At 33.0% G+C, this 12,504-nt stretch overlaps 3 protein-coding genes across 3 annotated transcripts; 1 reads left to right on the top strand and 2 right to left on the bottom strand.

Annotated features, from left to right (window-relative positions):
• Window positions 1–2,006: 2,006 nt before the first annotated feature.
• On the bottom strand, window positions 2,007–2,805 carry LOC148167442 (uncharacterized). The gene is made up of 4 exons (XM_088047859.1): window positions 2,616–2,805; window positions 2,504–2,571; window positions 2,314–2,456; window positions 2,007–2,241 (listed from the first exon to the last, which is right to left on the bottom strand). The coding sequence occupies exons 1-4, from the start codon at window positions 2,716–2,718 to the stop codon at window positions 2,196–2,198; spliced, it is 360 nt and encodes a 119-aa protein (XP_087903985.1). The 5' UTR covers window positions 2,719–2,805; the 3' UTR covers window positions 2,007–2,195.
• A 133-nt stretch (window positions 2,806–2,938) lies between these two features.
• On the bottom strand, window positions 2,939–6,525 carry Sec5 (exocyst complex component secretory 5). Its single transcript, XM_088047858.1, has 10 exons — window positions 6,249–6,525; window positions 6,050–6,202; window positions 5,722–6,001; window positions 5,491–5,672; window positions 5,230–5,444; window positions 4,725–5,180; window positions 4,329–4,679; window positions 3,492–4,279; window positions 3,386–3,442; window positions 2,939–3,338 (listed from the first exon to the last, which is right to left on the bottom strand). The coding sequence occupies exons 1-10, from the start codon at window positions 6,355–6,357 to the stop codon at window positions 3,236–3,238; spliced, it is 2,694 nt and encodes an 897-aa protein (XP_087903984.1). The 5' UTR covers window positions 6,358–6,525; the 3' UTR covers window positions 2,939–3,235.
• Window positions 6,526–7,283: 758 nt separating this feature from the next.
• LOC148167440 (uncharacterized) lies at window positions 7,284–12,456 on the top strand. The gene is made up of 4 exons (XM_088047824.1): window positions 7,284–7,731; window positions 11,284–11,345; window positions 11,401–11,606; window positions 11,656–12,456. Exons 1-4 carry the CDS (start codon window positions 7,628–7,630, stop codon window positions 12,415–12,417), a joined length of 1,134 nt encoding a protein of 377 aa, XP_087903950.1. The 5' UTR covers window positions 7,284–7,627; the 3' UTR covers window positions 12,418–12,456.
• The last annotated feature ends 48 nt before the right edge of the window (window positions 12,457–12,504 follow it).

Below are 12,504 nucleotides of genomic sequence, written 5' to 3'. Positions count from 1 at the left end.
TGGCAATCATAAGAAGAGCATCTAAGCCCAGGAAGAAGTATCTCCTGTTTTTTAAAAGAAGTTCCTTTAAAGACTTACTTGTGTTCTGACCGCTGGGGCAAGTGGTGGACAATTCATTTCCCTCCGACAGCTACCTCAATTACCAGTCAAGTAAACCAATCCGCCGTAAAACCGATTGAATTTCGAAGTCAATTAGTTGAAATAGTATGCAACTTAACTTACTCAACACAACAAGAACATTGCCAAATTTTGTCAAAAAGTACAATTCTCTTGTTCTTATTTCGAGATTCGACTGTAGTTTGCTTCACGAGATTGGCACGAGAATTACTATCTCAGCCAAGAAAATTGTAGCAAAAAAAAACGAAGATGGAATTCAATGGGGCGCTTCCCATGAATCTTATAAAAATGGAGCGATCTGACCTTTAGATCTAACAAATCCGGGTCTAGGTGGTTTCGAGGGACTTTCACAGGTGTTGGTGGAGCGGCCGATCACGAAAAGCAAATTGCAAGAATTGATGTCCCAACCAAAGTCCCTGATGGGACTGAAGCGTGTTGATGCCTCTAACTAAATTGGCTAAAAAGAATAGAGAGACGGGACGGAATGGAGTGAAGAACAGCAACAAATTTTACAGCTTTCAGATCAACAAGATGAGTAAAAAGTCAAAAATGGAGTGAGCAGTCAGAAGCATCAGGACTGTTGAAATTTCTCACTCAGAAGCAGAAATCATTTCTCAAAGTGGACGTACTTATGGCAACATGAACGACATAGAACATTTTCTTGTTATTATTATTAACACACTACTTTTGATTGTCCAGTTTGCAAAATGTTTATTTTGTTTACTATGTTGACAACACAAACCCTTTTGCCAAATTCCACAAAAGTGACCGTTCTATTGTTCCTATCTCGAGATTCGACTGTAGTATGTATCGTCTCGTATTCATTCAATTTGATAACATTGACTTCCTTCATACAGATATAATGTCATTAATTAAAAGACCTTTTCCGCAACAAAACCGTCGTTCGTTTTATAGATTAACTAATTTTTTACATAGAAATCGGATTCCATTATCCCGAATCGGTGTTATTTGATTCGGTCGAATAGTGGTGGGGTCCTCGACGGAGGAGGAGTTGAATTATGTAACGCGAGCAGATTGTTCTTATTCAGTAATGTGATATTAAAACGTAATCGTTTTATATGTTCAAAAAATGTAAACGAAGTAACAAAAATGTACTAAAAAGCGTTCAAACTAGGCAGCACTCGAGATGTTATTTTTTTAAGTTTTATGTTAAATATTGCAGTAGAACGCCCCATTTTTGTTACCTTGAACTGGTTCCGAGTTACAGTCTAGACAACATGTTTTTTCATCAATGAGTTTGCAACGGAAAACCACAATAAATCGTCAAATGTTTCAACAACTTCTTGTCAGAGTACGATCAAATTCGATAGAATTCTTTTAGATTTGCTGATACTAATTAACATTTAAAATTGAACTTTCACTTTTTGACCCATTTAAGATGTCTACAAAAAATGGGGTAAATGAACATATTGCTCTGAGTAATATCAAAGTCTAATAACGATAATATAATTAGTAATTTGTATGTATGATCGAGATTTACAACATAAATCTATACTTTTTCATATGGTATTACATAATCATAATAAATAGTCATGTCATTAAAACTTTCACAATTCGAAGTGGTAATTCGCAGAAATGTAACTAAAAATGAAATTTACCTACTTGCTTTACAATTTCACAAGTGTTAAGATGTCATCTTTTTCGACATAAACATTTAAAAATTACAAACCTGTTTCTCACTGTCACTTTTGGCAGAAAATATTTTATTTATGTTGAATAATGGTAAAATTATACTGCTTACATTTGAATTAGAATATAAAATTAGGAACAATGTAATGGAATCATCTTTAGATGTTGAAATAAATTTTGTACTACCCAAACTGTTTTTTAATACTTTTGGATGTTTTCTATGGTGATTAAAATAACGCTTGTACTATAACATTGGTTTATTAAACAAAAAGAAACATCCTACAATAATTAAACTAGGCAACCGTTCTTACAATTAGGAAGTTTGATTTATTATAAATGATATTGCAATTCAGTGCCATATCCAACGAACTCTCCCAACTTTGAACATTTTATAATATTAATAACAAAACGTAGGTATGACGATGTGGTTAGTACGAACAGCATGAATAGCACACCGCTTCTTTGTGATCATATCTAAAAAAGGATTTTTTTATATATTTTATACAATATTAAAAAAAAAACTTAGAAATATGAACGCAAACTTACGTGGGAAATGAACACGCTGTACAAAAATCCGTGCTACATTTATAACAAAAGTTTTTACATTCCAAGCAAACATCGCGTTCACAAAACCCACAAATGATTGTAGCTAGTGGTTTAGAACATCCAGAGCATGCCACTTTCAATTGCTAAAACTTGACAGTCGCACTTAACCCCTAAATCTATATTTGCATACCGTATTCTTGGGTTCGACTTGACTTTCAAATCGAGCAGCTCCTTCGAATAATAATTTTAAGCTCCTTTCTGAAATTATTCTTATAAACATAACCTAACAAATTGGCGCGTACCTGAAGATTGCGACCTAATCTTTCTGTGCGTCGTTTCAGAAGTCTGTTGCTTCTTGACGGGTTGAGCAATGTTATCTTCGTCTGGAAATGACCTTTTCGGCATTTTAACGGCTTATAACAACACTTTAAACGTAAAAATTTATTTCACCGGTTTGAAGTTTTGAAGAATGAGCACAAACTGTCACGCATGCGTTGTTCGATTACAGATTCCTGTAATTGAAGTTGGAGATTTCCCGCCATCTTGATAAGTGTAGTGGGTGTTAAATTTTTTTAAGTGTTGTGAAGAAGTGAGTATTTTTTGTTTTTTAAGAAAAACAAAGTAATTAATAAGTTAATCTTTAATCTGTCAGTACTTTACACAAAAGTTATTTGTTATTCTAAAATTCTAACTAAATACAAACTTTTAACCAATCCTATAAAACAGTGAAAATAACGAAAGTATTTTGTACAGTTAACTCATTACAGAATATCACAAAATGTGAATCAATGTAAACTTGCAATTATTACTTCTACAAGGCATCTTACTTTATATACAAGTACTTCTTTAACAAAAACTAAAAATGGTATTATACATGGTAATGAGCAATAATAGAATCACAGTTACACTAAGCTTTTGGGAGTTAATGAGATCTGTTATTTGCTGGCCCATTCGACTGAGATGTTAAACAAAGAAGTTGTATCTTCATTCTTGCTTTACACTGCCTTAAAATATCTTGAACCACCCTAAAACAGATAACAATAGTTTAAGTAGTCACTATTTGTTAACATACGTCGACTCAGAGTTTTCCAAAGGAGGTATAATATCAAGAGCCTCTTGAAAGTAATTCCTACAAGTAAAACTCATTATTGAGAAAACAATAAAAAACAATGAAAAACCTGGCTTCTGTCGTCGAGTAATGGTCGAAAAATATCTGCAGGGCCCCAATATCCGCTCTGGCTTGTTGTGCTCCCCCTTTGCTGAATTTCTTAACACAAGACATAAGTCTGTACAGTTCTTCAGCTATTGTTAAAACAACTTGAGGAATAACGCTTCCTAACAATGAAAAGGAAATACTATTCACCTCAGAATGTACATGAATAACATTGTTTATACATTCTTTAGCGTATGGTCTAATGCTATTTGGCGTAATATCAATATCCCAATCAAATCGACCTAGATACATCGATGGTTCGATTGTTCCAACCAACGGATCACTTTTTTGTTCCAAATATTTTTCCAATATTGAACGCTCTAACATGTCTAGTTTTTCTCTGGCGTTTTTAACAGGAGTTTCCGGCATCGGGAATCCACTTTCTTTGAACTTTTTCAGGATGTTAACAAAAACCACATTCTTAGTGTATAAGCAATTTGATAACGTTATGAGTAATCGGTGCTCCCAAACAGGTGTGTTATTGTTGGTGTAATTAGCTTTGTAACCATTAACTGGCGTTCCTATTAATTGCGAAACAACAGGAGAAGTATCCTCGTCGTCATCACACCCTTCATCATTTGATAAATTATTTAAAACGTTATGAAATGAAATCAGAACAGCTTCAATTTGTTTATCTAATTCTTTGTGAGCTAAAGGGTTTTCCAGAAGTACACTTTCCCTTTGTTCTGCTGATAAGACTGATTCTTTTACAATTTGAATTACATCCTGAATAATACTTTCAAACTTGATTGGCTACAACATCGTCATAAATCATTTCAATTACGTGATTTAATAAACTTACCAATTCAGTTATCCCTGCATGGCTTCCACTAAATTCAATTTTCCAATTTTCGTCAAGTTGCTTGATTTGTTCAGCAGCTTGTTTGAATAACGTACTCATACAATGTATCCGAAGATCTAGAAGGAGTGCTGAAATTATATCCAACGCCTCACTCGGTAGGTCTAGTTTAATTAAAGCGATGTATGTTGATCTAACACATCTCAAGATTTCAGGTAGAAACGGAGCAACTTCTTCTAAATCTGGTATTGCCCATGTTCCTAACGTATTTTTATCACTCTTATCTAAAGTATTTGGTATAAGAGAAGACCTAATTGACTTGGAAAAACTCTCCATTATTGTCATTACTATATGCTAGAAAAAACTGTCAGTTACTGAAGTCACGTTTTTTCCTCTTACTTTGAATTCAACGTGGCGACCAGATTCTACTTTAACCCGCAATTCTCCTGAGAAATAAGCTTGTCCGATTTTCCAAAGATCAGGGAAAGTCTCTGAAATACTTAAACATAATTCGTCTATAAAATTTACGTTTGCCGGAACTGAGTTTAAGTCATTGGCTGGAGGCGGGTTATATTTCGAATACTTCGACGCTGAATTCGATTTTAATTTGGTAGTATCGGGTTTATCCAAATTGTTATGATAATTGTAGATTTGTTTAATCTTCTCGTTGATAAAATCCGATCGACTCTTAATGGCATCCCAGGCTGGATCATATGGGCAGTCTAAGTTTACTAAGTATCTAATTAAGCGTTTTTGTTGTTCTACAGTTATTGGCATTGTTTGTAAATCCGAATGCAGCTTCTTTTGAAGGTCTCTTATTCGTTTTTCTACCTCATTGAGTGCAGATTTGAATATCTTCAATTATAATTATTAGATAAACGATTAGAAATATTTCATAACTTACAGGCACATCAGTTTTATTGAATAAATTCTTTACTCTTATATAATCGTTGATTACGATGTCGTACTCGCCCTTTTTTATATTTTTATCTATGACGCAAGGCAGACAAAACAAAAACTTAAATCTGGCCAACACATTTAGAGCGTTTCTTGTTTTTTCTGCTCTGTCTCTCCTTGCCAATACATCATCAAATAGTTTCCGTCCCTCTCGTTCTGATTCTACAAACATGGACGTTAATAAAACAAACGTAACTGCGACGAATACCTTTAATTGATTTTTCCAACTTCAATGTTGGCTCACTTCCGAATTTGAAAAGGTCGCCTTCAACTTTCTCTTTTAAGCCAACTAAAGTATCAACTTGATCCATGACTGATCCGATATTTGCTTTTAAAAATGACAACTGGCCTTCTTTTTGTCCCTCAACTTTTCTTCTTAGATATAGTAAACTAAAAATGGAAGGGTTATATTTAATTTATAAAACGCTGTTATTATTACCCTGCCTGTAGATCATTGTATGATGTAACATGATGGTTCTCTAGAAGAAACCATCTAGGTGAGAAGTTACTTGCAGCAATATCTCCAGATTTTTCAGGGAAATATATCATGAGTTCCTCTTCTGGGAACTTTTTTTCATTGCCTTCCACAGACAAACCTAATGGATCTTCTTGTTGATAACTGCTAGGAGACAATGAATGCCGCCCCCAGACAAACAATGGCGTCGTTTCTTCCACCCAAACAGCGCTTTCTTTCATTGGACCAATAGTTTCATGGTAGCCTTAAATATCTATTTGTACTAACAGTTATATGAAAGACAGTTTCATACCTTTGAATGAAACATTACAAGTCCCAGTTCCTCCAAGTCTAGTGGTTACAATAACTTCACCTTTACCTTTAACAGGTCCTGATATAGCAATAATTTTATTTGGAGACTTCCATTCTGCTGATAACAAACAGTCAAATCCACAAATTGTTAAACCTGAAATAAAAACCTCAGATTGGTCTTCTTTTTATTGATCTTTTACCAATCAAATCTGTTGGTTTTGAGCCGAAGTTTTCACCCCTAATTGTAATTCGTGTCCCTGGAAGTCCCTCATTGGGGCTTAACCCTGTTACGATGGGGGGCGGTGCCATGGTTACAAATAAAATTTCACACTTTTAATTTTACGGGTTCATTTTTAATTATAATAATATTATTGAAAATTATTTGCAGTCGTTTATTAATGCATAGTATTTTTTAAATAATAATTTTAATCTTTTATTTTTTGCACTGACATTTGACGTTTACATTACGACAACAACAACAGTGGCGGTCCAGTACGGGCAAGTCCCGAACCACGTGCACCCGCGCGAATTTCAAATTTATATTCAGGCAAGGAAGTCAACTTGTTTAGAAATTGACATTTATTGCGATGCATTCATTACATAGTTTAAGTCAATTACTTAATTTTGTGCAAAGTATGATGCCAGAATTAAGCCTTCCTTTAAATTTGCATGATTATAATGCATGGAATTGATACAAATTGTTTTAATGGGCACGTGAAAACAATTAACATGTTACGAGTCGAAACTGCAATTTTTTTAGAGGAATGTTGAAAAGAAAATTATTATAAAAGTGTGTCATTTCCAACAAATTTAAACAATTCAGTCATTTTTAGAAGTTTCCGTTTGGAATTTTTTTGTATCAACACTTCTGTATGATATATGTTTTTAATGATAATGACATCAGTGTTATATATAATATGTACTAACACGACAAGACGTGCATCTGTTATGATTCTTCATTGGTGATCTACCTAGATAATTTAATTTACATTGAACTGCGCAATTTAAAACAATTTCTAATTATCAAGTTTATCAAAAATTTTGGGTTTCTCAACAGTGTAATACATTTTCTATCTTCTATATTTCCTTAGTAGGTTAGGCCTTTTTAAATAAAAAATAACTGGTGATAGCAATTTGAGCATCTAATCAGTTCATTAGAATTGACTCGAAGTTGGGCAAGCCAAATTGATTTTCTGGTTACAAGCCAACCTTACTATTGATTATTTTTTCCGAGGTCAACTGTTTATAACAACACAAATAAAACGAACAATTGCGGTGACGTATAAACGGAGTTTTCGCCAAATTAACGAATCAATCATGGGTATTTAGTTGTTTTGTCAGAGTGAGATAATCTTGACAATTTTAGTCGTTGTATCGTTGTATCCATCTCTAATTGTTAATGTCAAAAGTGATTTTTACCTAAAGGAAAATATCTTGGTGACGTCACATGTATATAAAGTTTCTCTCTCTCTTTTCTCTGTCTTTTTGAGTGTGGGGGGGAGAGAGCACAATTCTACAGCACTTTCCTCACGTATGTGTTGTGACTAAGTGTTGTGGTTTAATTTGAGCAAAAAAAAAAATGGTTGATAGTTATCCTGAGTATTTGAATCCTTTTGCCGAGGACGTAAAGAGGAAATCGAAACTGACTCTTCGGAATTCCTTCAGACAATTAGGAAGAAATTTGTAAGTATGCAAACTAATTTGGAAAATTGTATTAGATCATTCGGACACTGATTTGTATTCAAAAAGCAATCATCGAAATATTTTTAGAAAATGATTGCATTATTCACAATTAATATTTATTAGTTCAATGAAGTGCGGGCGCGCTTCTAATTGTAGATTCATTTTCAACAAAATTAACAGTAATAAAACGCGCACACCTTTATGAGTCCTAATAAATAAACTTTCATCTTCGTAGTATTTAATAAGTAATTCAGTCTTCTATTTGTTTTACGATAATTGTTACCTTGGGTACTTGGGGTACACATGGGCACCCTTATTAAATAATATATATAGCGTTCTTTTTGGCGTATTTTTCTTCAAATTGTCTGATTTATTTACCTTGTATTACTGTTTCAAGTAATTTTCTTTAAAACAAACATTTCTAAAGTTTGATTAAATTGATAACGATAAGATGGATGCTATCTTATATGCTATATAAGATGCTATTATCCACTTAAAATGTCGAGCGAACTAGATTTTACCTACTCTTTAATAGAAATGGAGAATATTGTCACTCACTTTTTTTTAAGATGTCATTAATTATTTTAGTGTCTTTAAAAAAGGTTAAGAATCTCATAAAAATACCCGCAAATTTATAGTATTTGCAATAAAATTTGTTTTTATAGTTATGTCCTAAATTCATTACTTCAAGGTCATTACTCTTACTGATTATTTTTTTGTTAAATGACTTCTATTGTATGTTAAAATTCGAAATTTGTTTAGATCATGAATAAAAAACGTGAGCGAAGTTTTCTATTTTAACACATTTTGTAACGAAAATAACGATAACTGAATATGCAAATCGGTTCTGCAAATAATTTCACTTAATTTGTTTGGTGTTTCTAAAATTGCTACTTTTGTTCAGGCTCGTCTTTATGACAGGAAACCCAATCGACTGATTTTTTCAAATATTTTGATATATTTTTTATGACAATCAATAATATTAGCATTTTTTTACTTGTGCTAATTAGTAAGAGTGGACTATAGTTGCTTCACATCATCGACAGCTTTACTTGTAACGTCATTGTATGCTTTTAAAAGGATTTCCGCTATTATTTCCTAAGTATGTAGTAGTGAGACTTAAGGGTATCAGCCGTATTTTACTTATGGGAATTGCAATGTAAAGTTATAACACAATATCTGGAGAACTAAGTGAAATTTTTTGATGTTTTTTTAGTGAAAGCTGTGTTCTACAGAGGTCCTATATAATTGTTATTCTTATTTTTCTCGAATGCAGTTAAAAAAAAAAGTTATCACCACCAACTTGCCAAATTCTGCTAACAAATCCTTCAAATGTATGAAAAGTAAGAACCCTCCTGAAATGTAAGTTGAGTTTTTGTTTCTACCTCTTTTATGGTGTTATCACTCGAATATGGGTCTTATTGGCTCGAGGCACCATATCCTTCGAACAGATGTCCTGTATAGTAAATTTGGGTTGCTGGGAAGAAACATCAAATTAATTTATAAAGCTTGAATGCACAGTAGTCCCGATGGCTAATCTAGTTGGACAAAAATTATTACTATACGTCATTTGAATCAATTAATGTTGCACTTGCGATTTTAGCAGTAATACGAAGATACAAAAGCGTTGTGTACAATTTATCTATCTAATTATGTTTTTCAAAAAAAACTGAAGACACATTTGTAGCAATAATTGGAGACGTTCACATATTTTTTACATACAGATATTATAATTTTAAAGTGAATTTTATGTTTCGCAAATAGCGAACGAACTTTTATTTAGTTACTAAATTGATAATTAGTGTGTCGCACTTAAGACAAATACAAGGTCAAAATTTCGTTAATTTTCGGACTTCAATTTTAAAATTTACCACATTCATAAAACTTCAAATCTATTAGTGTCACTTGTAAGATTGAAAATTATAAGTATAGCCTTCTGCGATTTTTTTAATGGGGCTATTTCACCATATTTTGCTTCACGTTGAAAATACAGAGTGAAACCGAAGAAAGTACAAAGATTTTAACCCCAATCAGACAACGCATTTTGATATAATGGCCAAATTTTCCGTTTCCGAAAAAAAAATTATTAAAGTTTTCGGCAGAACTCGCTGTGCGCCACTGCAGTGTTAGGGGTAAACCAGTTCAATTTCAATCTCAGTCTTGTTATCAAAAAGTTGGGAATAAAAACGCTAATGAACAAGTGGCAAAAAGTGTATTTATCGGACTGCCCGTCAGTTCAACAATGATTGTGGTAGAAAACTGTTGGTTTTACAGTGTCAAATTGTTCCAAGTTACGTACAAATATTTTTTAATAAACTAGAACTAGTTCCAGATTGCAATAACTTGAAACAAATTTTAAAACAAGTTAAAGTTTATGTTTATTGCAAGCTTAGAAAGGAAACATCAGAAAGTAATATTAATCATATTTTTAGAAAAAATTGGTTTTGTGGAAAATAAGTACCCTTAGTTCAATGATCAAGTCAGAAATTTGCAACATTCAAAAACAACTTGAAGAAATAAGCTTCCATGTAGGTCCTGATAATTTGGCTAAAATAGCAATGCGATGAGTTTAATTGTTTTGCTGGCTGTAGATGCAATTCTGATAAAAACAAAGCACACTAATCGACTAGAATCTAGAAAACATTTTGGACATTCCATTTGTTTTTGTTTCATATCGATATCTCTAATGATAATGAAAATATCGTGTTTTGAAATTAGCATTGAATCTCCATAAGAGCAAAATAGGTCGCTTCCTATTAACTAATGAAACGCCACTGACTCCGGTCAGCAACGTTGATTGATAGGAAGGCAGAAATGGGAGTAGGCGATATCTATCGACATTTGCGCCAATTTTATTTCTTGATGAATTAGAACAGCTTTTATTAGGGGATAAATTCAAGGAGGTCACACATCTTTAAAAATAGAGAAAATAATTCTATAATCGTTTGATTAGGGACATGATTGCCTTCGAAATTTGAAGTGGGTTGGTACCTGATCTCTGAGTTACCAATATATTTTACATTTTAAGATCCATTTATCATTTATCCGAATGTCTGTTTAATCGAGTTTATGCAGGAACAATTTTGTAGCAATGCCCCACATAAAAATTGTTTAAATTAATATTAATGGTGAATCTAACCGAATTTTCATACAGATGAAATCTATTGGCATTGTATTAGTAATAAAAAAGACATTAGTATTAATTGTGACGTAAATTTGGTTTCGATTTTATTAAATGGTTATCAAACCCAAGACACGGCCAAGATAATGTCAAAAATTGTAACAAAAACAAAATCCAATTATCGTAGGTCGAATAGTGTTGGTGTTGGTTACTATATTGAGACACACATTAACATAATCAAATTAGATTTGATCGAATATTTATGTAATCAAATTTGTATTCTTTTATTATAATGCAAGCCAACGCCTAAATGAGTAACTCAACGGATGTGAATGCACGTCAGTGATCGACCTAATTGTGATATTAATAATCATAATTATCATGGCCTATTGTAGTCTTTTTTGTAATTTTACACGCTACTTGAATTTCAGAAGGCAATCGTTTCGAATTAAGAAAAAAGACGAAGAGGATGTTACACTTCGGCAAAAAACAGGTATGCAAAAAAAACTTTACAAACATGACCATTTTCAACTGAGATGGTTTAACAGAAACTGTACGACGTCATCCAGTATCGTATTCTGGTCCACACCAAGAAGCGCTTCCACGTTCCAGATTTCGAGAACGAATTTCACAGACAGGACCTAATTCAAATCCTTTTGAAGACGAAGAAAGTGACAAACAAGCCAAAGGAACAGTTAGGAGACGAGGGAAGAAAAGAGCTCCATTGCCACCAAAGTCCCAATCTAGTCAACATGTAGGTGTCACAAAAAAATAATTTAATCTTAAAAGCCTTTCGTTTTTAGTTAAATGTCAGTGGATCCGAAATTTCCGGTAGTGGTTCGAACTGGAGTTTGACGTCTGTAGAAACTGAATATTCTACCTCAGCATACGATAACGAATATCTAGATGAGGATACTAGCAGAAATTCAATCATGGAAAATTTTGTTGCCTTCAACAAAGATATGAACACACTTACTGATGATACTAATAATAACGTAGTCTCCACAGAAGAGGAAAAGAAGATAGACAACGTAAAAAATAACATTCCGGACATAGTGGTATCATGTCCTAGTGAAGATACAGTACATACGTCACTATCATTAGACGAAATGCCTGAAGAGCGGAACAACGGAAAAGAGTCATCGGAGGTTGTAGAAGACAGTAAAACGATCGGAGAAAACGTAAAATCTTTACACCTGGAAGACGAAGAAGAAAAAACTGTTCAGTCTGAAGAAGACGACACAGAACTAAATGTCATAGATATTACCAACAATCTCATTACCGATGAGAATGAAATCGATAAAGTGATAAATGAGGATGATGTCCTGTATTATGAAAAAAAGTCGCTATACATAGCCGGATCCAGGGACGAATTAAATGATTCCAATACTTACACAGGAAGAGTTTCTTTGTTTATAACTGGATCATGTGATGACCTTGATGGTAGTAATAATAACGAAGTTTGTAATAAAATCGTAACTGACGAAAATAGTAACACTGATGCAGTTCCGACACCGAAGCAAAGGAAAAATAAATTAAGTAAAAATATACTTCTAGGAATGTAAGTCGAGAGGTTTTTGTAAAGAATTAAATAGTCGGTTATTTTAGTGTTTTTTATTGAATTATAAATTAAAACTTAACAGAAACAATAA

The sequence above is a fragment of the Gnatocerus cornutus genome, chromosome 10 (genome assembly GCF_029298725.1).
Source record: "Gnatocerus cornutus isolate USDA-ARS CGAHR chromosome 10, icGnaCorn1.1, whole genome shotgun sequence".
NCBI lineage: Eukaryota > Metazoa > Arthropoda > Insecta > Coleoptera > Tenebrionidae > Gnatocerus > Gnatocerus cornutus.
This window is presented reverse-complemented; position numbering and strand designations above follow the sequence as displayed.